General features: G+C 40.9%; 1 protein-coding gene and 1 long non-coding RNA gene across 4 annotated transcripts in view; one reads left to right on the top strand and one right to left on the bottom strand.

Moving 5' to 3' along the window:
* The window catches only part of LOC102221011, a 51,597-nt gene extending 39,581 nt beyond the window's left edge, over nt 1-12,016 (top strand). For 2 of the 3 annotated variants that reach the window (XR_002753296.1, XR_312675.2), the window contains exon 4: nt 10,892-11,284. This is a non-coding gene — a long non-coding RNA (uncharacterized LOC102221011). Of the gene's footprint in view, nt 1-10,891; nt 11,285-11,366 lie in introns of those variants that run through there. The other variant, XR_002753297.1, reaches the window with a different exon arrangement.
* An 8,072-nt stretch (nt 12,017-20,088) lies between these two features.
* On the bottom strand, nt 20,089-26,372 carry LOC102229206 (mitochondrial coenzyme A transporter SLC25A42-like). Its single transcript, XM_005795703.2, has 8 exons — nt 26,018-26,372; nt 25,435-25,595; nt 24,058-24,169; nt 23,794-23,819; nt 22,960-23,126; nt 22,622-22,738; nt 21,479-21,630; nt 20,089-21,377 (listed from the first exon to the last, which is right to left on the bottom strand). Exons 2-8 carry the CDS (start codon nt 25,522-25,524, stop codon nt 21,052-21,054), a joined length of 990 nt encoding a protein of 329 aa, XP_005795760.1. The 5' UTR covers nt 25,525-25,595; nt 26,018-26,372; the 3' UTR covers nt 20,089-21,051.
* Nucleotides 26,373-26,659: the final 287 nt, after the last annotated feature.

The following is a 26,659-nucleotide window of genomic DNA, read 5'->3' as shown; positions in this document are numbered from 1 at the left end:
TTAACTTTTTTTCAGAGACAGGCAGCCACATAAATATTAAGCCTGACAATTCAAATGGAGAGGCAGCGCTTCGGTCAGAGGAGGCGTGGGAACAAGCTCCACGACGAGGGAGGGGGTTGTGATTAGTTTGCGGCTAGACACCCCAGCTGCACTGACTTCCATTCAGAAATAGGTTAAGAAGGACCTCAAGGGTCAAGGTTAGAGGGAGAGGGGGTAAAGGGGTCATCAACGTGGCGTAGAGCAGCGTGCAGTGTTAGTCTGCCTCTCGCTGTTTGGCTGCCTCTGTGTTTGCTTATTTTATAAGCTGCTTCATATTGCCTCGCTCCGGGGATGAGCAGAGTGGGGAGGTAAAAGGGGAATCCGAACCCCTTCAGTCAGCCCTTTGGCCAGTCTCCATTCGGCCCAGAGCCAAATTGTCCCAGATATCAGTCCCCTCAGCCCAGTTGAGCCCACGGTCAAACACCTCCCACCCCCCCGAACCGAACACGGTCAAACCAAGTCAGACGCTTTGACAGCCCCTCTTGTCTGTCTCAGTCTGCTGCCTTCTGTAATTTAACATGTCGGCTCAGGGTTCATCGACTGTGCACGCCTCCGTCAGACATGTAGCTCTTTCATTACATGCATCACTTTTGAATGCTTTGACTGGATCTTTGATTTGAAAAAAAAAAGAAATTGTCCAAATCAATTTATTGGCATTTCATTGCATGCTAATTTGCAGACATCAAAATAAGACAGGGATTCTCTGGGATTTAAAACATAGTAGCGGGAAAAAATAATCAAACAGTTAGAAAAGAGAAACCAGAGATAAATGAAACCGATACAAGGCATGATTGCAAATGTGTAGTTGAACATTTTAACAGTTAGAGGGCGAGACTGTTTTTTGCACTTTGACAGTTCTGCTTCTCATTTTGGTGTTTTGCTCGCCTGACGGCAGCACTTCAGAACTCCTTCTGCGACTCTAAAACATGTCATGGAAAGAGGGTAGAGATACTCCAGTGACCTTCTCATTGCCCCACACTTTCCTCCACAGTGCCCTCTTGTCTGCCATGTCGCACAAGGAACACCACATTTAAATGCATTGCGTCAACATACTGTCAACCACAACCCTGCAGAAGGTTGTGAGGCTCGTTGCAAGTGATTGTTTCAGTTTCCTCAGGGGGTTCAGTTCCTCCTGGGTGAATTTCACAATCCCGTTGGTGTTCTTTGACCACATCAGATCACTGGAGGTTGATAATCTTACGGATCTTTTATTGGCCTTGACTGGTGATCACTGGAAGCTACAAAAACTGTTTGTTTTTGCTTAACCTAGTGTGTAAATGCACTATGCATAAGCATGAGTTACCAAGTCACATTGACAATAACGCTCTTCAATGCAGAAGAGAGTTATTGTCACTAAGTAAGAAAAGACTTAAAGTTAGGTTTATTTCGTAACAATGAGGTGTTTCAAAAAAAAACCTAGAGGAAGCAGAGAAATGCAACTCATTGAAAGGAAATTATTTTCTATGACATGTTGAGACATATCTATGGCTTAGGCTGTGCGACACCAGGAAGGCTATTACACAAAGATGCTTCGTCTTATCCTTCCAATCTCAGCTTTTCAAATGTCATCAATCTTTTGAAATTGTTCGATTTTATGTTATGTTTCACTTTGTACAGGGAACAATGCTAACTAGTAACTCAGGTAATCATTTTGTCTTTGGAAATAATCGCAAACCCTCTTCTAGAGTGACTTTTCTTCCCTACACACATTGTGTGATATTGCAACCCTGCTCCTACTACAAATATTGACTTCCCCATTATAGCGTGGGGGTAGTAAAAGGTGTTTCAAACTGTTTTTATATGCTCCTGTATTAGCGTTGTTAAAGAGAGTTCCAGGTAAAAGTTTTATAAAACCCACAGATTGGAAATCTGCCGCAGAATTCTGATTAGGGCGATTCAAATATCTATTTTCTTTGCTTCATAGTTGTTGGTGCTGAGGGTTTTGTGCTCAGGTTCTCTTCAATTCAATGATCAGTCTGTTTTGTTTTGTCCATGTCAAGGACAAAAAAAAAGTGATCAGTGATCTGAATTTACCATTCAGAACACTGATGGGCTTTGTTGTTTCTCCAGCACATGTATCACATAGTCTTAATAAAATCACTCGGTGACTCCTTTTAGGTGAAATTTAGTTGGTTCTTCTTCCATCAAATCATTCAGCGGCTGAGCCTGAGAGTTGACACTCACTACGCACATAGCGTTTGAGAATCAACAGCCCTTTAAGAGGAGGGACGCCGCGCTCAAGGGGAGGAGAGGAGAACGACGGGTTTTGGAAAAGTGAGGAAGGAAAACAGAGGAGAGAAATGTAGAGGAGCTCAGGCACCAAGCTAACACGCGCAGCAGTTGCCTGCTTTCTTTCTCCACCATGGACTTATGCTTCATTAGAGAGTCTGAAAGAAGGACCCTCTTTCCCTCACCACCTCAATAGACCAGTCCCCCTTCTCCTGGACAGCCTGGAGGGTTTCCCCTCTACAAAAACCCACCTCCCTCGTCCTCGTTTCCCCGCACGTTTCTGCCCCCGTCTTCTAATCGTCTCAACTCGCTCTGAAATCAAGCTTAGTAACAGCAGTTTTGTGAGCCCCTCTGGTCCAAATAAAAAAAAAAAGAAAAAATCCCTAACCCTCCTGCTTCCTCCACTGCCGCCACCGCCGCCCCCTCCTCCTATCATCCTCCGATCCCCACAGGCTCCCCTTCTCTGCTCATTCACTCACCTTGGTCAGATACACCACCCACCCACTGCTTAAATCCCTATCAGCATGTCAAGTAAATGTCTGCCCAGCTGGGGTTGACACACATGCACACCCACACACTCACACACACACACATGCTAAAATATAAATGCACTACACACACAATCTTTTGCTTGCTTCTGGGGTTTAGCCTTCCTCCCTGCTGACCCTTTTCACCCCTGTTTTGCTCTCTTCCCCTTCTTGCCGTCTCTCCTTCCCCCTCCTGCTCTCCTCAGGCAATGATCTGACAGGATGGTTTCGTTAGCTGACTATATCTGCAAGAGGTTTATCACAGCGCTCCTTCTGCTACCTTCCTGTTTTGCTTTTCAAAATTAAAGTGACTTTCTCCATAAGAAAAACCTGCTCTTCACCCAGGGCTGTGCTCAGGTTTACATTTGATTAAAATCTTTTTAAATGTTTTTTTTTTTTTATGAGTACTGAATGCAATTTTTTTTTTAAAGTGATATTCTTTGGTATTTAGACTGTTTTATCTAGCATTTATGGAAGGGCACCAAAAGGACAGCTGCTGTTGAAAGAAAACCATTAAAATTAGCATTTGTAGTTTTCCACTAATAATACAGGAGACGGATAATATGTGAAAGGAGCTGTCCTGGTGAGATTAGATTAAAATTGATCTTTTAAGCCTGCATCCAAAATGTTATGTGCCGTGAAAAACTAAAACTACACATTGCCCTGGATGTGGACATTTTGTTGGCAGCATGTTTTTCTGAGGATGTTTTTCTTCGGCTTTCAAGACAGCAGTTCTTCACTGGAAAGAGTTAAATATGAGGCAATCCTGGAAGGAAGCCTTTTAAATGCTTTGGATGAGGACAGGAGAAACACCTTCCCTAAACTTGCAGCCAGAGCTACAATGAAATCAGAGACCAGAGCTTATTGATGACTAAGCAATGCCCAGATTGAAATCTGATTGAAATCTGGCAAGAATAGAAAAATGATGCTCTCCACCTGATGTGACTGAACAAACTGGTATTTTGCAAAGAAGAAGGGGCGAAAATTGAAGTCTGTAGGTGTGAAAAGTTGGTGGAAACATACGGCAATTCAATTTGTATCTTCAAGTTCAACAAAGACTATATTCAGGGGGGCTGAATATAAAACGCGCCACACTTTTCACGTTTTTAGTTTGTAAAACATTTTAGAAAGCATGATTCGTTTTCCTTTGGTGTTGCAAATATAGGCTATGTTTTTTCGGTCAAGTCGTAAAGATCCTAATAAAAATATATCAAAGTATGTAGTTATAATACGGTAAAATTTCAAAATGTTCAACAGTTTTGATAGGTTAGCAACAGTATTTTAGATTTTTATTAGAAAGAAAACATAAAACTATCTTCCTTCTACTTCACTTCCCAGTGAAGTACACTAAAGTAGGAGTCTGACTATTGTAACTTATTGTATTACTGGTCTGTGCGTTAAGAATCAGAATTGTGTTTTACAGTTACCCAGGAAACTGTTTCATAATGTCAACAAATACCATTGCCCTGTTTTCTAATTTATGTTTATTATAAAACCTATCGATCTTTTACTAACGTCTATAAATTTTAAAATTCCCATATGTGAAATGCTTTCATACTTGTTAAAATCACATTTGCAATCTACAGAGGAAAGGTTTTTACTGTTCCTGTACACGTAAATATACATACCATAAGATTCTGTGCATAAAGATAGTTGGTTTTTTTTGTTTTTTTGCTTTTACCATCGTGCCACAACATTCTGCTTCAGGACTCATTGTTTTGTTTTTTCTAGTTTGTTTTGTTTTGGGTTTTTATATACTTTATTTCTATTTTTACCATAAGGAAGGCCCATTGTGACTGAGCCTCCTACGGAGTAGATAAGGCGCACCGTCTCTCCTGATTCTTCTGAAGAAAAAGTGACGGTTTCTCCACTCTGAGCAGCCGTCCCCTCCAGCGCACCCTCCTTACAACCTTTCCTTTACTTTTTTGAGGACAGTGATGAGCTCAAAGCGTTCTCAGCAGCACTTCTGTCAACATGCCACCATCGCTATGTAAATGTATTCAGATGCATTCTCTGCCCTCTGCAAACCATCATGCCTGTGTTGATGTGGCAGCTGTAGGCACATCCCCCCCCCCTTTGATTACAGATAGCGAAAATAGCAGCACGTCCGGTGACGCATACAGTGAGGTGAACCCCTACTAATGTGTCTGAGAAACCCTTTTAAATCCATTGTTTAACAAATGTGCATTTTCTCGCCTTTAGCCGTGTGGACCCCTTTTGTCGTTTTTGCTTTTTCATCAGGCACTCAGCAGACAGCATTGGAACAGCGAGAGTGGGGTCCTTGCTGCGTATGCATGGCCAGAGGGGAGAGGGAGGGGAGACTAGGGGAGACATGCATGCACATTTTCATCTGAGTGGGTGCTCCTCGCCGCAGCTCGACACTCCGCACATACTGCGATGTTCTCTGAGTGCATCCTTATTACACTCACACACACATTATGCACACAAGGAAGCTGTGCTGCTCTGCTCTGCCTCCTCTCTAACGTTGTGAACTTGTCTCGAGTTCATTGCCATTCGTTTCACTGTCATCTCAGAAGCCCTGGGAGACTGACTAAGTCTCCAGCACAGGTTTCTCAAGCAGGGCCGTGTTTGGCACACACACACACACACGCACACACACAAAAACACATGCTTATGCTCGCAACAAAGCTATTGTTTCACCTGCAGGATGACTGTGGTCCTCTGGGTAAACATGTGTGCTGACTGTGTCAGAGGACACAGGGACAAGGAGCAGTTTGTCAGTGACCGGGTTGTGCTGCACTCAGCAGCACTCAAGTTCACTCTCCTCTGCCCGAGATCCGCATTTGCTGAGTTATTTTGGTCGAATAATAGCAATATTCACACTTGGTTTAATTACGATTTGCACGGCAAACTATTCATGCCACTTGAAGACATTTAGGTTTTATTTCATTCTGTAAAGTTCAATATTTTTTATTTTATGTAAAAGACCAACATAGAGCGGAACATAACAGTGAAGCTGAAGGAAAAGCTCAGATGAGATCAAAATGGCCTACAAGCAAGACCTCATGGTGGTGCTGCTGGCAATGCAACACTGTATATCACCCTATATGTCATCTTCCCCACTGGTGGTGGCAGTATCATGCTGAGGGGATGCTTAACTTCAGGAGAGACGGGGAAGTGAGTTGTCGTTGATGGGAAGGCGGGTAGAGCGAAATGCAGGGCAAACCTCGAAGAAAACCTCGAATACATGTTGTAATTAACCATTATATTTAAAAACGTAACCTTTATATCAAAGAAGTAAAAATTTCAACGCTTTGCAATAAAAGAAAATGGAAGACAAGGGGGTGACAGTGCATACTTTGTTACCTAACGGTAAAGAAAATGATCAAAAAACCCAAAACCAAGTAATTAGTGCCATGTTGTTCTTAAAGCTTTATGCAAATATTGCAAGAAAACAATTAAAAAGAAATATAAGACTGACCTTTTGAAACAAGAATATTTTTATGTTTAGATGTTCTGCTCAGTTCAATATAATTTTTTTATAAATTTGAAAGCCCCTAAAGAGACACAGGTGGCGCCAAAATGTGGCTGATTCACTCAATATCCAGATCTAAATCCATCTGAGAACCTAGATGAGACTCTTAATTAAAAAAAACATGGTGGAAACCTACCCCTAAAAACTTGAAATGGAGAAAAGTAGCTCTACAAAGTACACTGACTTAGTATAAATTTGTGCTTCACTTTTCAGATTTTACTTGTAAAAAAAAAAAAAAAAAATCTTAAAACCTTAAAATCAGCTTAAAGTGTCATGACAAAATATGATCAATGATGAAGACTTTTCCAAGGCACTGCATTTTACAATATAAATCAAACCGTTTCTTCTCCCTTATTCATTCTCCTGTGTTTTTTTGTTTTTCCACGTTCTCCTTCTGTCCCAAGAAAACCAGGCTCTGCAGTTTGCTTAGCCGACTCCATAAAGAGGTGCTTTAAAAAGCCGTGTTAACACACTAACAAAGCATTAAATGCAACCCCCCTCTGTGAAGGGGAGGCTCCCGTAGGGATGTGGCGTGGCGCTCCACCGCCGGGCCTCAACCCGGCCTCTTATTCAACTCCTCTGCAGTCACGGTCGCTTATGGTAGGTGGAAGAAGGAAGAAAAACAATCTCACAATTGAGTCTAGGTCTGATCCAATGACATGGTTTTTTTTTGTTGTTGTTTTTTTTTAATGAGGTGGCTCTATGTCTTTGTTTGGGCACCAAATTCAAGTCCAGACCTGTGCTGCCGAATAAGATGCAAGTCCACAGCCAGGCACAACTCTGCACACACACACACACACACACACAAACACAAAGGGTCCAGTGTCTGCCGGCACAGTGAATGGCTCTTTACTTCACGCCGCTCTTTAAAGAAACATGACCAACATCCGCGGCGCTTCTAACACTTGCTTTAATTAGCGCCAGCAATGGACAGTTTTTAACGCAGCGTTTGTCGTCCTCTGTGTCGAAGGCAAAGCCTGAAACTCTTTTTTTTTTTTTTTGCTTAGGGTCGTAAGCATTAAGATATTTCTTCTGTTTCATTTTCACCAGTTCTGCTCGTCTTTTGCAGAAAACGCCACACCGTACATCACACGTATAGTTGCACTTGTCATATGGTGCGTATACATCCGAGGGGCTCACCGGTCTGAATGTTTCAGGGCGAGGACTGTCATTAAAACTGTCCGCCTGCATCACCGGACTCAAACGTCACCCTGGTCGCTGCGCTTCTCGCTTGGCCCACACACACACACACACACACACCCGCACGCATGCATACACGCACGCACGTGCACGGTTTCACCTGGCAATTGGCCAGGATTCAAATGCACGAGGCATACAGTCTGTCTCCTCACTTTCAAATCAAAACTGCTCCATGATTTTAAAGGTTGATGCCAGCCTCTGCTGATGTTCGTACATGTCAAGACAGCTGCCTATGGCTAACCTTTTCGTTGTGTTATCTGACAAAGTCCTGAAGTCACACTGTTGAAATTTTGTTTCAGTTATGTCCATCCTTAGGAAATCTTTTACGTGAAAAGGGAATCTTACGAAAAGATTTTTCAGTGCTACTCAAAGGTATTCATTCTTTGTACTTTGTCACAAATACAAACTTGAATTGAGTTTTATTGGAATTTTATTTGATAGGTCAACACAATAGTGTGGATAGTGCATAGTTGTGGAGTGTAAAAGAAATGAGACATGGTTTTGCTAAAGCAAATGATATTCATTACCCTTGCCATTGTGTTCTCATTTCCCTTCAGTGCTCCCTTTGGGCTTTCTTATATTGAACTGGATTTCTCCAGTAGCATTCTCAATAGACAAGGGTCCAGACCGTTTGTACGAAGCAAAGCATAGAAACAAGGGACTGGTCAGTGATGGTGGAGGGTGTCTGGAATCAAATCCACAGCTTTTTTTTTTGCCAAATGACTCATCTTATGGAGGAGTTTCAGGAAGAGTCAGTGCTGAAAAAAAAAGTCAAAAGAAGAGGCTTTTACAGTTTGTCGTAGGCCACGTATCCCCTGCTGTGAAACTCAGTGTTGGCAGTATCGTGCTGTGGAAGCGGGTCTGATTCGATAGAAAAATGGAAGTCTAAAGGGCAAAAGGTTCCCCTTCCAGCACAATAGTGACCATAAATCTACTGTGGAGTGCTGTAAGTCAAACCATGTTAACGTTTGGCAATGGCCCAATCAAAGTTTAAGCTTAATCAAATAGAGAAAAAATGCTAACAGATGCTTTTTATCCAGCCAGCCAGCTCTTGAGCTGTTTTACAAAGAAGAATTGCCAAACTTCTTCAAAACACTCTTCTGAAGACTTGCTGCTATAATCAGAAGTTTTAATAAGTGTCGACTCAGTTGGGGGCTAGAAATGTAAGCACACCAAACTTTTCCATTTTTATCTGTAAAACAATTTGAAAAGTAAAACCACATAATAAATTTTTTTTTTTGCTTATTGCAGAATTATGAACTAGTTTTTGTTGGCCTGTCATATGACATTTTTTGGCTCTTTGATCAAAGAGGGCAAATCCTTCAACAATGTCAAGGCATTTGCATAAAAAGTACATTTTAAGGTTTAAATAAAGAATTAAAGACAGAATTGGGCTCCCACAACATAAAACAATAATGTGATGAGTTGATTTACCAGCCAGGCGGTTGAAGCGCTCTTATGACCTCTCATTCAGCCAGACTTCAGCTGAGTAGCTTGTGTCTGTCCAGAGTCCGTCCCTGGTCCTTTATGAGGTTCTGGTTTGTGATGAAAGGAAATTAGCATGCAGATTAGCAGACACACAGCTCTGTGGATCTAATACATATAGCCAAAATGAAGAAGTAGACTGGAGTGGGTGGTAAGAGCCTCTCGTTCACCTCTGTGCCTATCCCCCCCATCACCCCCATTCCCGCTCCTCTTCAATGCCTAGTTCCACATGTCCTGTCCCAAATCTTAATGGGACGTCAGACGGACAGCTTCGGCTGAATCGAGCAGAAAGAGCAGCCTTTGAGCCCCCTCGTTTAAAAAAGCACCCTCCCCCCCCATCTCTTCCTTCCTTCACACTGCTAGCACCCACAAGCAGCTCCCCCCTTTCAGTTCTCTGGACTATTCACGGGATGCCAGACACTCTCTGCATAAATTATCCTCGTCTCCCTGGCGTCTCGTCAGCCTGGTCCGCAGGTGTGCCGTCTTTCCGGGATGCTGTCACCTCCGTTTTTTTTTTTTTTCACCACCTTCAAGCTGTATCCCAACAACTCAAAAAAAAAAAAAAACCACTCTCACTACCTCTTCTGCATCAAGCTTTTGTTACTCGCTCACTTCCATCGCTTCTTCCCACTCCCCCGTCTCTCCCGGTTCACCTGCTTTACATTCGCCGTGTCACTTCAACCTTCTTTTCGCATACCGTTGGCGGTTTTCGATACCTAAACAAACACTCTTCGTTTTCAGGCAGGATATTGTTTACATCTGTCTCGGCGTACGCTGACAGAGCCCCTCTAGGCCTCACAGATGTTGCAATAATACGGGGGGATTAGCAGGCTTAACACTCCGGCTTATTTAGCGAGTTTTCCCGATGGCTTGGCAGCCTCTGATTTTGACCTTTTGTTCCTTGTTTCATTTAGCTGAGATCTCTTTGATTTGGGATTTTTTTCTCTCTCTTCCCTTCTCTCTCTCTCTTTTACAAGCATTCTGATGTTGTTTTACACCGAAGTTGTGCTTCAGGCTATTTTACGCTGCAAAATCTAAATTTGGGTTACCACAGCGATATAAACTTATCATATGTTACATCTTTTTCCTTCTTAATCATACAGTGTTCCCAATTTTTAAATCACCACCTTACAGAATTTGTTTTTTTCGTCTCTATCCTGGCTAAAACGACTGTCTTACGCTGTTGGCTTCCATGTTATTGGCTCCGTTGAACCTCCTTGTTCTCCTCCACTCCTCCCACTAACTCAGCTCTAAAAGATAATTAGATGTTCCTCTCAGACTCAGCACCTCTGCCATGTCTGTCTGCGTCATGCCGCACGGTCGAGTCCTATTTTATGACCAGGCAAATCTGGCGTGTGCGTGTGTGAGTGTGTGGGAAGAGAGGGGTTTGGGGTCAATTTATTTTTGTCTGGATCCTAATCCCAAAGGTGATATTAGTCTGGTAGACGGTTGAACCGGCCCTCCCTCCCCGAAAGCACCCAGTTTTCTGCATATGAGTGCACGCCAGCGCTCGCAGCCACTGGGGTCAGGCAGGAAGCCCAGACAGGCTCTGCTTTGACCTTTAACCCCTGGTTGTCTGCTAGCTCCAGGGTCGCACACGGCATTGATAAAGACAGCTGATGGACGCACAAACAAATGTACGAGCACACCCCTCCTCCTGCCGTTAACTTTAACAGTTATATGTGTCTGGGGCGATGACACGCTCCAGGCTGTCAGACGCATGCGCAGAGCTGTTATGATATATATACTCAGAAATTGTGCGGTCCCATGTTTAAAAAATACATCAATCTGCTCATGCATTTGTGTAAGAAGTCCTCTCAGTGTCTGCAAAAGAACGTTGAGACGATCTACAAAGTTTCTAGAATTATTCAATTGATCAATTTTTTTTCTCTCTCCATATTTTATGTATTTACAGATGCGGTCGGTGAAAGACCACCATGAGGATTAACAATGGGCCCTTTCTCAACATTGGGCCTTAAAACACAAGACAGCACACATGCCTCCTTTAGCTAGCTGCACGGTTAGCCTGGTCCAGCTTCCCACCTACATGATAAGTTAGCTGCACCGTTTGGGGCAGATAATCCGCGTCTTTTCCTTAAGACATCAGGTATAAAGGAGCCGCTTCGAAAGGTGAGTTTAAACGTTGGATTTTTCCTGATGTTTTGTTGTTTTTTTTAATCATCTTTTATTCTGCAGATTTGTCTGTAACTTGCAGTCCGCCATGTTTAAAATCGTGCAATACGACTTTGCTAAAAAAAAAAAATCAAACTTGCATTTCTATTTTTTTCCCCTAAAAACAGCATTTTCAGATACAGCACCCTGCACTTTCAAAGGCTGATAGAGATAACTAAAAAGCCTGAAAACAATTTCTTTTCTTTTTTTTTTTGCAGCAGCAGCACGATTGCACCCAAAAAAGAATGCTGCTATTTTCATTGAGGTTTAGAGATTTTATGTCACCTCTTTTACCAGTATCCTCATGGTTACAAGATCAACTTCGGCCCTCTTTGAGCCTTCTTTGTCACTGTTTCAGTTCTTTTAACATTTTCCATTATTCCCCTGACTCCAGTCATGGCCTGTTAACCCAGCTGGTTATTTTAATGTAGTTAATTCCTGCCTTACTTGGCACATTCTCTTCTCTCTCCCATTTTCAAGACTGGAATAAAATTACTCAGATCAAAACGATGAAAAAATATTTGGATTTTTAGAAACAATGCTTAAGTTAGGTCTATTTAGTGAAGAATATTGGTGCTTTGGATTTTGTAAAAGGAAAACAATTTGTTCATTTCTTTTTTAGGAAAAATATTTTCTCTTAAATTAAAGTTTGACTTTTTCTTTCTTGTTTTTAGTGTGAGATTATGCTACTGCAAAAAAACTAATATTTCTTCCACATCATTAGCAATAGTTATAAAAGGGTGCTGTATAATATTTGTGATTGTGAGATGAATACATTTTTCTTGAACCACATATTACTGTTATAATATTCTGGAATCTTAAATAAAACTGATACAAATGTGAAATAAAAAGCTGCTGCCTCCTTTGTTTGTTTGTTTTTTTCTTTTTTCTTTATTCTTCTAATGTTTCTTTGTATCCAGGAAATACATCTCCTGGAACGCACGTTGAAAATTTATTTTCATGTTCAGCTCCAATATTCTTCTTTCTGTTTGACAGAAAGTGATGTGCTGATGTTAAAGTGACAGGTTTCCCCCCCTTTTTTATATAACCTCGTTCTTCTGCTTTAGTTTATTGTGCTTTGAAGAAATATGGCCTGGAAAACAATTTGTTTCTGGTGTTTTAAAATGATTAATTACCAGAATAATGTCTCATTTTAGAGAAAATCACCCTGTTTCAGCACATGAAGGTGTTAGAAATTATATTTCCTGATATTCCAGTAGAGTGGGACGTTTTGGGAGAACAGTCAGACCCCAGTGGCCTTAATCTGCGGTGTCAATTATGCGTCTTTGTACGTGAGCAGCGGGGGCGTTAAAACGAGTTGCTGTAGCTGAAGGAAAGTTTGAACAAAGATGCACATTCATTACCACACACACATTCACACACAGATTCTAGGGGTTTTTTTGTGGGAACCACACCCCCTTTTGTTTACCCCTCCCAACAGCCAGTGGAGGCGATGCCCCAGTGCCCCCCAGTGTGCTCCACTGCTTTGGCTGAAATGGACTCATCCAGCCCTCCCCTTCGCTATCCCCAACAACACTGTCCCCTCTCTCAGTCCAGTCCCCCCCCACTGGTCCTGACCTGAAATCATAGCACCGGGCAAGCTATAGCCTCCGTGGTCAAGCTGGCATAAAAAGCAGACCTGTATGAGTGCACTGTGGCCCCCGAAAGAAAGCAAGATTATCCCATTCTGTGTGTCCAGTCACCAGTGCAGTATTGACCACGGCGGGCCACCCAGGGAGCGTCCAGCCAGCCGTGAGATGGCCTGATATACATGCTTACTGGCCGTGCCAGATTCCCCCACTCTCACTGGACAGACGCTCCGTTTGCTGGACGCTCCCTAACGTCGCAGAGTGACCAGCCACACACACACACACACACACACACACATCTTGCTATGAGCCCACACACACACGCACATCTCGGCTCCCCTTCTGTACAGTAAAAGACATTGCTATCAGGTCGTTTTCTGTGTCCTGTGAGGCGAGGCGGAGGTCAGAGGGAAGGTGGAAAACCTCTTTAATGGTGGGAATGATACCATAACACCTATAGATAGAGTTACGGATCATGTCACATAAACTCTGTATACTGTGTACCAGTCTGACAGCAGGGTTTGCTCCGTCCAGATGAGACAAGCAGAAAGCAGTAGCCTTTGTTGAAACATTTGTCCTTACATCACACCACTTTAAAGTCCATGTTAAGATAACTATAAATAAAATAAAATAAAACTAGTTGTTCTCTTTTATCATAAAACAAATCATTCCGATTGATTTCATCTAAAAGATTTTTCCACACAACCCCGGCATTATTTATTACCAGCCAGTCACAGTGTATTTGTGGTAAATCCTGCGGTTGTAAGAGCGGCCCATTATTGACCTGAATAAACTCTCAGGGGCCTGTTAATTGTCTTGTAATTGCTCAACTGCTTGTTTGTACATGGAGGGCCTCTAATTACATCCTGGTCCGTTAACAACACAAAGGCCTCCAACAGCAGGATGAACAAGGCCGGCTGGTTGTGTAACAAATAGGGACAGTTTAATGACACATGTGTATTCTGTCCTGTATGTAAAAAAAAGAAAAAGAAAAAAGTGGCAAAATCTGATAATGAAACGAATCGCTACAAAGTTACTGATTTAAATTTTCATGCCAAATTGTAACAAACTTATAATTAAAGGGAAATTAAATGAGAAGCTTCTCATTTATAAAGTCTGCTAATAATATGTGGAAGGAAATGATAATAAATCTGTCATATTTGTGTCACTGTGTCTAATATGTTTTTGGTTAACCTGCACAATGTGTCTTGGAGTTGATCTGCCTGCAGTTCTGCTGAGGAACCAAAGAAAATCAGGTTGTTCTGCAAGCACGTTTCAGCTTGTGATTGTTGGGTCTGGTGACTCTCATCGTCCTCTTGACAAAACTTTACAGATTCTCTATGGGGATTTTGTCAGGCCAGCGTGCCAGACAGCTGGATTCAACTCTGAATCAGGACACCCATAGATAGAGTGACGGACCGTGACCATGGTCATTAAAGTTTTGGTATGGGTGAGTCCTCCTGGAAAAAACAACAACATTCATCTCTATAAAGCAAATGGAAGTATTAAGTGCCAACATTTGACTTAATCATCGACTATGGAAACTTGGACCACGAGCAACTTGAATTATGTTCTGCTGAATTCTTCCTCCAACATGCAAGACCTTGGTTTCCAAATGATATGCAAAACTAATTTCTTCGTAAGAGCAGACTTTTTTATCATGGAGCTGAAGTTCATCTCAGGTTCAGAAGTGACCTAACACAAAAAATTAGAGATGTGTTTCATGTTCTACATTTGTTTGCATCTGGTATTTTTTAAGCTCCAAATCCAGCCACAGTCCAAGTAAATTTCCTGAATAGGCTCTGTTCACAGTCCTGCTAAGGTCGTGGTTTGTATTTTGTGCACCACACTTTTTCCTTCCACTTAACTTTCCAGCTAATGCTTGAATACTTCTTTCGTGGTGACCGTGTTTGGCTTACACTCCTCATGGATAGTGTCAGTGAAAGTCTGCTATACAGCAACATTTCCCATTATTTTATCATTCATAACATTGCCATACCATAACGCATCTATATTACGAAACAGCTTTATGTAACATTCAAATTTAAGAATGAAAAAAAAAATAGTTAAATAACTTTAAGCTATAATCATTAAAATTACCAGAAGTAAATACTGAATATTTTACTATCTTATTTTTATCTTACAATATACAGTCATATTCAATGAATTAGAATATAATTAAATAGTTCATTTATTTCAGTAACTCAATTCACTGAGTGAAACACATTATATAAATTAATTACACACTTATTGTTTTCAAGCCTTCAATTCTGTAAACTGTGATAATTCTCCACCTACAGCTGATCAAAACGCATCATTTAAGATTAGAATAATACTTCAGACCAATGAAAAAAACATTTTGATACAGAAACTTGGGCTTAAAGAAAAGTAGGTATAATATCTGCTTAAAAGTTATTTTCAAAAGGTACTTTTAATCTGACAAACGAGCCTCATCGAGACGCTTAATCTCATTTTTTGAAAATGACCACGAATGATTTTCACTGAATTGCTATTTCATGACATTCAGATTCACTGATGTATGTTTTTGAACGAAAGCTGATCTAGTTTGCTGTCAAACTGAAAGAGAATGCTGCTATTAATTAATCTGCCCTCCAGTTTATTTTATTAAAGAGACAGAAATGAAATAAAGGATGCTGTAACTGTGAATGTTTCTGTGTGCATGCACAGGATTTGTTATGTTGGGGGTTGGTCGGGATCAGAGGGGTAGGAGGTGGGGGGGGGGGGGGGGGGGGGGGGGATTTGGGGGAGCTGGATTAAAAAGTCCGAGAACTTGGAGTCTAGTTTGTCATGCTAGCTGCAGTAATGCCATTGAATGTGGACACAGGGAGCAGAAGGTTCACAGGACCCTGGCTATTCTCATGCAAACTGCTCTTCTTCGGCTGTCCACCCACCGCACTCCCACCCACCGTCCATGGACGTGTTTACTTATGGAAACACGCTCAGTGAGACGGCAGGACAGGATGTCCCAGTACTGTAAAAATACATAGAAAAAATGTTGGGATTTTTTTTATAGTAGAAGATATAATGCAGAACACTACTAAGTTGTCCTTTACTTATAAAAAGTCAAAACATAAGGTTTCAATGCAGTAAAAAAAATCGAGAAGTACAAAGAAAAGAAAGACAGCTGTACATTTAAAAAAAAAAACTGTCTGCATTAACTTATTTTTTTCACACCCTGAATTTTCACTCTCAGGCAAAAAGAGGCAATGATTTGACCTTATTCACTGCCAGGTTGAAATGAATAATTACGCCACTGCACGTTTCAACAAAGAAAACAAACATCCAGCCACACATTTCTATTCCGACACGTGTTCTTAAATCAGCACTTCGCCCTGTTTCTCCTTTTTGCTGCTTGCTGTGGCCTGCGCCTCCCATCTGATTCACCTGATCGACAGACTGGTGGACGCCGCAGCTCATTGGGTGTTAAAATCTGTTTAAAATGCCAAGTGGTGAAAATGTCAGGTGCAGCACGAACACACGGCAACCTATACATTTACCCTCTTTTAATGCAAAAAGACCACATGCAAATGAAGACGTTAACCGCCTCCAGGCTTGAAAAAGTGAGAAAAGCTAGCAAGCGCACACACACGGTTTTATGCGTGTGTGTGTGTGTGTGCATGTGTAGATGCTGAGATTAATGTGCAGAGATTTATGCACACTATAGTTTCCAAAGCAAGGATAGAAGGAGTCTCCATTTGTATGTGTGTGTTAGTGTGTGCCCTCCCTCTTGCACTTGGAGCTAGCGTTTGATTGAGTGAAGGCCAGTGCAGTCTGAACACTCCCTCTAATGGAAGAGAGGAGCCCAGCAGCTCAGTAATGCACTGACCTCAGAGCTTTTACAACGCTGCCAACCGATAAGTGGCAATATGCTGGATCTTATAAAATTAACAAGACCGAGAAGGTGGAGGAGAGAGGAGAGAGAGGGTCGCCGCGCGAGGGGTCCTACAGCACTTGTAAATATCATCATGTATGCAGAGAAAGACTGTAGCTTATGGGTTTAGGGTCACAGAAGCACAATTAGGAATTTACTCATCTGTTTTGTGGGGATTTTTTTAGAGGTATTTTATAGGGAAACGTTTACAGGCTCCCTTTGTGTTTGATAAAACTCCCTCGGAGGCATTTTAATACCTCTGAATTTATGATAAGCTTCCTCTGAGGCTGCTGCTTGGGAGGCTGATGCAGAGCAGACCTTCAAAGTGCATGGCAACCAGCCAGCCTGGCTTCTGCAGGGCACCACAAGAAGTCGGAGCATCTTCGCATCCGAGTACATCGGTTTACCGCAGATCAAATAACAGATGTGTCTTATTTCCTGCAAAAATTACCTTGTAAATGTAGCTGTAACTTCCTTGAAAGCTATGTGCCGGTAAGTTACTGGAGAGGGGTTTACAGCACAGTTACAGTGAAAAAATATGTACAGCAGCTGCGCTGTCGGTGGCAGCTCTTGCATGTAATGTGTCCTGGGTGAGCGCTCGTCTTTCCAAACCAGTGCACAGCTAAACACGTTTCAAAGCAAAATCATTTTAGGGAAAAAAAAATAAATATTATGGAATTTATGAAAACATTAGGAACTAAAATACACTGGTCTGACATAAAGTTATCTCGAATCTAGATAAATATTAGCAGATTCTCATAGTCACTGTCTAAATTCCCCATTTCTACGTCAATGGCAATAAAACTTCATTTTAAAGCTCCTCTAATCACTGTTGAAAAATTAGGTCAGTATTTATACACTCCATGTTGTAAATTTTCCACTGATAAAAAGCAGTAAACAAACCATCAATATAAATACAGGCCCATCATAATTAATAACTATTTAATCAAACAATGAACATTTTCCTCTGTGCTACTATATTTGTCAGGTGTTCCGTCTTTTATGTAGTAAAATCTGGCATTTTGTCGGTATACTGAATTAATTACATTTCTCTTTTAAAAGTGACAACAAATTTGAGGCTTTGAGAGTTATATGTTGCATCAGAGGTCAAGTGCTCTTGAACCCCCAACCTCTGCCAGACTGGGGGCCCCAAGAAGCAGCTCATTTACTTACCTCAGCTTCTCTCTCTGGGTGGTCCCAATGCCAAGAAAGCAGAAAAATGTGTTTCTACTATGCTCACAAATAGAATAATAATTTCCATTTATTTATTTATTTAATAAATTTTTAGTAGAGTAATGTATTTCAGCTCTAAAAACACGAGGCCTAAGTAATTAAGGATTTGAAGTAGTCAGTCGTACGTATCCCAGTCTCTTCGACAACTCGGAAAAATGGCAGCTTTATTTATCTTTCTTTGCTCATTTACCATAGTTGTTCCCTCTTTCCATATCGTCCTGGGCAAAAGACAAAGAACAAAACACACCACCCATAATCAAAAACTGCCTTGGAGAAGTGTAGATAATAATATTGATAAATAGCAGCAGTGGCGCTGTGTTTATTAACGGCAGCATTAGTGAGGATTTTGATTTGCACTGTATTGTCATTTAAAGTATCATTACAGTAAATGATTTATAGAGCTGCATTTTATGTTGTAACCTATACAAGGTCTGTTCACTTTACTAATAGTATATTTTATTGTTTATTTAATATGTAATTTATTATGAATTTATTACAAAAATAATTATTAGAATTAGTGTTATTTCCAGAAGAAATTACAGCAAGGTACTAAGTCTCTACACACTCCAGTGTTTGGTGTGAGAAAGATCTCATCTTCTGTGCTTTGAATTGCCAGCAAATACATGCAGAAAAATGTTGCTGCAACAGTTACTATCTAAACGTTTAAGGATCAAACACACCTCCAAGAGAGGCTTTATTCATGCGTACCTCCCACAATAACCTCCTCACCTTTCTCACACCCTTCAAGCCTGAGTCTGGGTGATGTGTGTGGGGGTATGCGTGCGTGGGTGTGGGGGTGTGTGGGCGTGTGTGTGTGTGTGTTTATGTAAAAGATATTTCTTTTTCTGGTGAGCATTTTGTTCTGTGCATCTGTGTGTGTAAGCGCGAGCGGCTATTGTCTGCTCACACTCCAAAGGGGGCTTCAAAGTGAATCATTCATGCAAGATTTGAATACATGCAAATGGTCCTCTCGCCTCCGTTGGCACAGATCCAGGTTACCTATGGCAACGGCGCCTTCAAGAAACATCGTTTCAGGCCCCCATCCTCCTCCTGTACCTCCTCCTCGCTCTCGCAGGCACCCACCATTCGACCACATCATCCAGCCAGTCGCATTGTTTCGATTGTTGCAAAGCCAGGCTGGTAGGTTGGCAGGGGTATCCCATGATTCACAGTCAAGGTCAAGAAGGCGGGGAAGATGGCGAGACTGAGGGGTACGACGGTATTTCCCCTCCATTCTGAGTTCTGGAGTTCAGGAGAGACGACATTCAACCACCAAAGAAGGTGTTTCGGTTGATAAAAATCAACAAAGCAGCAGACTGGGCATACACACACACACACACACACACACAGAGTTCAATGCTCTCACAGCTGAAGCACACTGAGTGGTGAAGAAGAAAGGAAAAAAAGAAGAAAAAATTTAAGGTTTGTATCTGCTAATTGAGTGAAAACTGGAATTTAACAGCTAAGTTAATGTACATATATATATATATATATATATATATATATATATGGTGCAGATTTTGAAGATCAATAAATATAGATCTGCAAAAAAAAGAACGTTGCTTTGTTTAAATATGGTAACTGGTGTGGTGCTACAACATGATTGCAAAGAAAAATTACAGTAAGCTGAACATATTTCTTTGTGATTCACAGTTAAGGTTAAAGCTGCTTTAGTAACACAGACATAGTTTAAGTAATGCAGGAAACGTTAAATAAAATGTAATCAATGATGTGAGAGAAATAACTGTAGAACTGTTTTCAATGGGCAGACATAAGGTCAAGTTCAGGCCATGCAAATGAGCTCGTTAATGGTACCGGGTTGCACGAGCGGGTGGAGCTGCTCCCTCCCGCCATCTAGTGACAAAGGAGAAACCATGGAGATGGAAAACATTTCCAAGTACGTTTTAAATCTGAACGATTATCAAAAATATATATATTTTCTTATACAAGCTGAGGCCATATTTTAGGTGTCATAAAATTATAATAATTAGTAAAATGGAACATTGGGACAAAAGTAAATAAGTACTCTCTAAAAAGAAAAAAAAGTGCTCTGCTTTATGAAAGAAATTAAATCTTCCAACCGACTGAAAATTCTGACGTTTTTAAAAATATTAAAAATTTAAATTTCTTCCCCTTTTGTTTAATTGATACGTCCCCTTGCTGTTTATGTCAATATTATCTTCTTTTATCAAACATCTCCATCTAGTGGACAAAACACGACATTGCTCAATGTTGTGAATAAGCAGTTTATTGCACGGTCATCATACTGTAAACATCTTTGGGCAAAAAATCCCTCTGAAATGTGGCAATAAGCACGATTTTCTTCTCCAGACACATACAAATTATGACTGGAAAAAAGACATGCCATACAATCAAGTGACAGCTTTAAGAAAATCTATACAACAATGTGAGCAAAGAAAATTATAAAACATTTTTTTGAAATGCTTAAATCGCAATAATTTTCCATACAGACGAAAGTCTTTCATATTCATACGTTTTTGTTTGTAATAAGTTTGATTAGCAACACTTATGATCATCTAAGATACAAATGGAGTTACACAGTGTTGGATGGATGGGTAAGTGAAAATGTAATAGTCACAATCAATTGTTTTCCTTTCAATGGGAAATAAAATCCACACTGGCACCATCATAAAATTTAAACCTGATAAATCTGTCTTTAGTAACCCTGTATCATCACATACTTTGCCATAGGAAAAAAAAAATCTCAAAAAATATTTAAAATATTGTTTCTTGCACAAAAAAGGCAAAAGGAAACCAATGGAAAAAAACTGATTTGTTTTTGATTAAGTAGGATCAACTGAAGGGAAATTCTGATAAAGTGCGATTTAACTCCTTTGCCATCTATCATTCTAGTGGTACCATGTTTCTCAGACATGTTTTAACCATTCCATGATAGTAAAAACTATATTTTTTGTTTGTGCCTTTATGCAAAGCTAGAGATCCCTTTGCATTAGGCCAAGCTTGTGATAATGCGTATCCATGCAGAACAGACCTCCTGCCGGCTTATTCGCGTCTCTGACATCCTCCGTAGGAAACAGGAGTGAGCTGTGGGACGGTCCTGCACAGAGCAGAGACTCGTCACAGCCACAAAGCGGACTCGGCTCCCTTTCCTTGTGTAGGTCGCATCTGTACTTTCCCTCTGTTACAGTTCTTCAGCACCCTGCTGGCTCAGTGGATGGAGTAGTCCATCTGGTGCAGCTTCAGCAGCAGGTTGTGCATAACGTCAAATGTGGTGAAGCTAATTCCCACTGCGATGGGTCCTTTCACCCAGTTCATGCTCAGGCCTTTGTACAGTCCACGCCTGATGCCTTCCTGCTTCACGATCTCGCGCATGGTCCCCAGGATGGTAGTGTAGGAGGAGCCGATCACGCCGGCTGTCTGCATGCGCCGGCGCACCACATCCAGAGGGTACGAAGCCGACTGTCCAATCAGGCCCGCGCAGGCTCCAAATGCCAAGCGCTCGTAAGGGTAAGGATGAGATCGCTTCGTCTTATCTAAGGTAAAACAGATGGCAGGGTTGGAACTGACTGTTATCTACCAATTTTACTGTAATTAATCAAAACCAAACATGCAAAGACAGAGAAATGGTGAGTACCCGCGTGGAGCTTTTTGAGGGTCTCGTAGGTAAAAAATGTGATCCCTGCATATGGGATAACGCCCAAGATGGTAGGAGTGAAACCTTTATACAGCGTCTTTACACCTTCTTCTTGGGAGATGCGTACAAAGACATGCATGATGTTACTGTACCTGTAAAAGACAAACAGAAATAAATTTGAGAAATAAGTTTTCTGTTGAGTGCAAGGTCACAACAACTGCAAAGACTAGCACGGTATTTTTATGTGAGGATGACATAAGCATTAATCAAGAGTAAGAAAAGTCTTTACTGGTGCCAGTACAGGATTCTACGTTCAAAGTGATAGACAGTATGATGAGGACAGACCACCCACATCATATTTAACAGAGACAACCCCAACATAGTCTGGTTAGTAAAGAGAGAGTTATTAACTCCTCTTTTCACCAGACTGAAAGTCAAAGAGTGAAAGTTCAAATTAAAACTCAAATTCTGAATTTGACTTTGTAGTAAACTTTAAAACGGAGCTTTTAACAGTAGTTTTACCAGATTTATGTGGACCTTTCAACATTTTTCTAAAGATATACAGGACTGAATGCATGACTTACTTTATGTTTAATTAAGCTATTAATTATCTGATTACATCATAAACTCTGGAAGTCTACAAATGGTGATCACTTCAAAGCTACAGAAAAAATCCAACTCCTTTAAAAGAAAGACGTAAATGAAATGAAGTGTCCCTAGATGGAGGAAATCTGCAGAACACAGAACCATTTTGACCATTTTATATACAGAGTCAATAAATGCTGACTGTAGTTCTAAACCAAAAGCTTAAAAAATTAATGACTCAAAAAATATAATTATGTGATAAAGAAACTTGGTTCAAAATAACTAACAAACCAGACATTATTTGAGAAAGGGTACACCATATGATCCTAAACTTCCAGCATTCAGATTATCATGAATGCTGATAATCTGAATGCTTCATTTTGGTCCTTAACATAACTAACCCTGTCAGACATGGCCTGTATACTGAACGGTGTTCAGTATACAGGCCATGTATATGTTTTTTTCTTTTTCCAGAAATGATTAACTGATCATTTTAAAATCGGACAAATTTGCCAACTGGTTCCCCTGCTAGATGAGCTTAACTCTGTAGGTCCTTACATTTCTTTAGCGGTGACAGCCATCCTGGCTCGGACCATGTCCAAGGGGTAAGTTAGCATGGCGGCGGTTGTACCGGCCAGAGAGCCCGCCAGTAGCCGTGGGAAAGGAGGCAGCGCTCTGAAATAAAAAGCAGTTGACTGTAAGCACACTTAAAAGAACATAAAGTAAATCCCACACAGCTACAAACATGCTAGCTAAATGCTAACATCCAGGTTGCTACAGTCATGCTGACTCAGCTAAAGACGTATGTTTTCACAAAGTTTGCGCAATCATGTGTTTTTCCAAAGACTTAAAACATGAAAATATCCCAATGAGAAATACTTTAAGTCTTTACTCACTTGCCCTGGAAGCCATAGTAGCCCCCCAGGAGTTTCTTGTATTGCTCGTGTGAACAAAACTGGATGGCAGCGTAGGGCATGACCCGCACCATGGTGGCAGAGTTCCCCCTCCACAGACTGAGGAATCCATCCTTCATGTACGTGCAGTAGATCACCCTGAAGGCCTCCTGCAGCACACCGTAATGTTCAACGTGTTATCCGCTTAGCATGTCTGACATTTTGGCATTACATAATAAGGCTTGTAAAAAACCTTTGTTAACATGTGGTCACAAACAGTTTTGCCCAAAAACAACGTCAGGACAAAGTGATTCAAGCTGAGCTACTTTTGAGTTTCTAGATGTGCAAAGTTGTTAAAAAAAAATCGGAAATTAAAACAGCAGTTTTGACATTTTTATTTGTAAATACTTCTTAAATTTATCCATCCTTTTTGGATGGATAAATTCAGAATTATCCAACACCTTATGTATATTTTTCACATTAAATACCAAAAGAATACATTCAAACACAAATTTGTACAAAAGGTACAAATGTTAACACTTTTGTAAGGCCAGATAAGTAAAGAAGTGAAGAAAAAGAAGCATTCACTCTTTCATTATGAATTTTTAAACTGTTACTTATTGCTTCAAATGTAACTATTTTTAACATTTTAGAAAATATTCTTGAAAAATAAACTTCCAGTGTGTATAAACAGTGACGCAGGAGTTCAGAACTTTCAGTATGTTTTGCACTTGAGCAGTCAATTGCCCTGCTTATCACTGCAGGTGCACATGAAGTGGTGAAAATCTGTGTCTTATCAGTTCCTGTTCTGCAGATAGGTGAGATAAATAAACTCACCTTTGCCGAGAATCTCTTCGAAGACACTGAAAAACAACAAGAGACACAGTGAACCACAGGGTTGAGACACACCGTCTCATGTAGGCTAAACATCTACTAAGAGGATTAGTCAAGAACAGTTGGGGTGTAAACTCTGGTACGGATACAAAACATTAGTTCAGTCTACAGGAAAGCGTAAAATGTCCAAGTGTGGCCTTTTTGTAGGCAAGCACATTTCCTCGTCTATATCTGGAAAGAAACCTTAGACTTGAGAGTATGTCTTGCCTTGAAAAATGATCTTGGTGCGGTCCAGAGGTGCAATGACAGTTTTGGCCACAGCTCCAGCAAATGCACCACACAGCAAAGAGTCCAGAGGGGTCAATCTGGGTCTTAGGTCCTGTGTGGAGACATTTTCGCACATTTGTGAGCTAGCGAGACAGTGTTTTGCAACATAAACATAAAAAGCAATATAATATATAATATACTGTATATATGAAATAATAAAACAAAAGCTATGGTATGTCTTATCTATGTTTGTGCTTTATGTGGAATGCTGATCAATGGAAATGCTCCCACATAAATTTGTCAGCTCAGTGTTAGGGCAAAAAAAAATGAAAAAGCTACAACATGCACGTGAATGACGGGACACGGAAACTGAGAATCACATGAGATAAGACTGCCCCAAGTTTCTTAGAACATGAGCCCTGCCCTGTGTGATCATGGAAGCAGTCCTAAAGTAGGCCAGCTGAACTCAATAAACACTCGCTGACTGATAGCGGAAGGATTTGGCATGATAAACAAAGACGTTTCATATCCAGCAACAGAAAAACTGAACACTTTAAAAGCTTGAATTTGTAATTCATATTCTTGGAACTATTCCATCATATGACTTATTTTTGATTCAAAGAACCAACAGTACTGTGAATTTAGAGCTGGCATTCCTCCTGCTTCATAATCTATTTTATAATTGTTCATTTTACTGCCTGGGCCAGGTGTGGTGTACGCATCTCTAAAGAAATAAAAACACAAAGGTGACAAAACAGAAAAAAAGAAGGGTGTGGAGAACCAGGGACACGTCAACAAAGACAAGTTAAATGTAGAAATGCATTTAACTTGCATTTCTACAAGAAAAGATGCATGTGCGTTTACGGGTTTCTTTTAAGTCCAACTCGTGAATGTGTATTTTTATGGACATGGACAGCTGAGCATTAGTTGGCATCATCCTTCTATTTACAGCAGCAGTACTGTTCTGATGTTGGATGTTTAGAACCAGCAAGGAGACACTGAACGTCACATAAACACCACCATAAAGAAGACTATGGTATGAGAGGCAACATATAGTGGCTTTTTCCATTCTTAATCGCTTTTAATATACATTTGTGATTTTTTTTTTTTGATTTTCTTTTTTAAATCAAACTTATCTTTTTTGGTAATTTTTACACTTTATTTGAATATACTGTTGTGACATCGTCAACCTTCCTGTTTAACACTTCAGAAGAGGATTAATTCAGATTTGTGCAGAGAACTTCCAGCCATCTCTTCTGTAAAAACACTGCATTTTAAATGCCTTTCCACACCCATCTGCCGCAACCTGTCTGGTCACGTTTTAATATTGTTTTCCCTTTGCTTATTCTCACTGGCTCAGACACCCAGCACGCTCACCTTTGCTTGGCTGGACGGCGGGAGGGTCAGCACAGTAGTTTGGGCCCCAGGCATGCGGCCCTGGAGGTGCTCGTGCACACGGTGGGCCATTGGTGCCCCCTTCTTATATTACCAAGGCTTGTCACACACCCGAGGTGCTCTTTCTGGACAAAACCCCACAGCTGCAAGTGAAAATGTCATACATTGGGTTAAAACACTCCCAAACTCCCGTTTCAAGGCAACATCCTCCTCGCTATATAGTTCCTCTATACCAGAACACGAGTACGTGCATTCTCTCACGCCCATGTTCCCACACGAATAGTCTGCCTTGTAAACAAAGTGTGTCACAGTACGGAGGATAAAAAAAAACCCAACATTGGTTTGTCTACATAAAGCCAAATTCATAACGACGTTGCTTAAGTGATTATATGTGCCCTGGTTGTTATTTAAATAAACCATACAAGACCTTAGTAGGCGCGTGTAAAATAAATGAACTGCGAGCCACAGCTGTCCAATAAATAAATAAAATAAATAAAATAAACAGACACTCCTCCTTTCTGCAGTGAAATCTGTTTTCATTATTAATACCCGCATGAACGCTTACCTTGACTGTCCCAGAGCAGTCCGTGTTTACGAATAGTCGACGCGTGAAATCCTACAATGCTCTGCCGTGCTGCAGCTCGTACTGCACATCTCCTGTTTGTTGGCAGAAGGCTCGTCACTCGCGCTTTTAAGTTGCACAGCAACACGCGCCGCGATGTGTCCCCACGTCTCCTCTCGTTGTTGACGTCTTTCCTCAAGTTGAGTCGAAGAAAAGTGTCAATAGAGCGCGCAGTTTGCTTGTAAGGGGACGTGAGTCAGGCAACGTTCATCTCGGAGGTGTTCCCTCTCCCCCTCCTCTCTCCTGCTCTGTGCACAGAAAGATTATTCTGGACTCTCGAGCCCCGAGCGAACGAGAACACGGCGTATTTCACTGTTTTGGACTACAATACCCAAGAGCAAATAGTGTCGAATAGCCAAAGTCTCGCGAGAGTATGTTCAACATTGGGTTGCCAAGTATATATTACGCAATCATAGCGATCTTTTAATTAACCGTTTGTTTTCGTTTTCCGTATTATCTCATTTTGTTTTGAAAAATCAGGTAAGCGTTATATTCATAAAATATTTTTTTGCAATATTTTTCTCTTTCTTTTTTCTTTCTTAATACTTCTTACTTGCAATATTTTCACCATTTTGTGCTCCCATC

Source organism: Xiphophorus maculatus, chromosome 9 (assembly GCF_002775205.1).
Source record: "Xiphophorus maculatus strain JP 163 A chromosome 9, X_maculatus-5.0-male, whole genome shotgun sequence".
NCBI lineage: Eukaryota > Metazoa > Chordata > Actinopteri > Cyprinodontiformes > Poeciliidae > Xiphophorus > Xiphophorus maculatus.
Note: the sequence above shows the minus strand (reverse complement) of the source record. Positions and strands in the feature narration are given on the sequence as shown.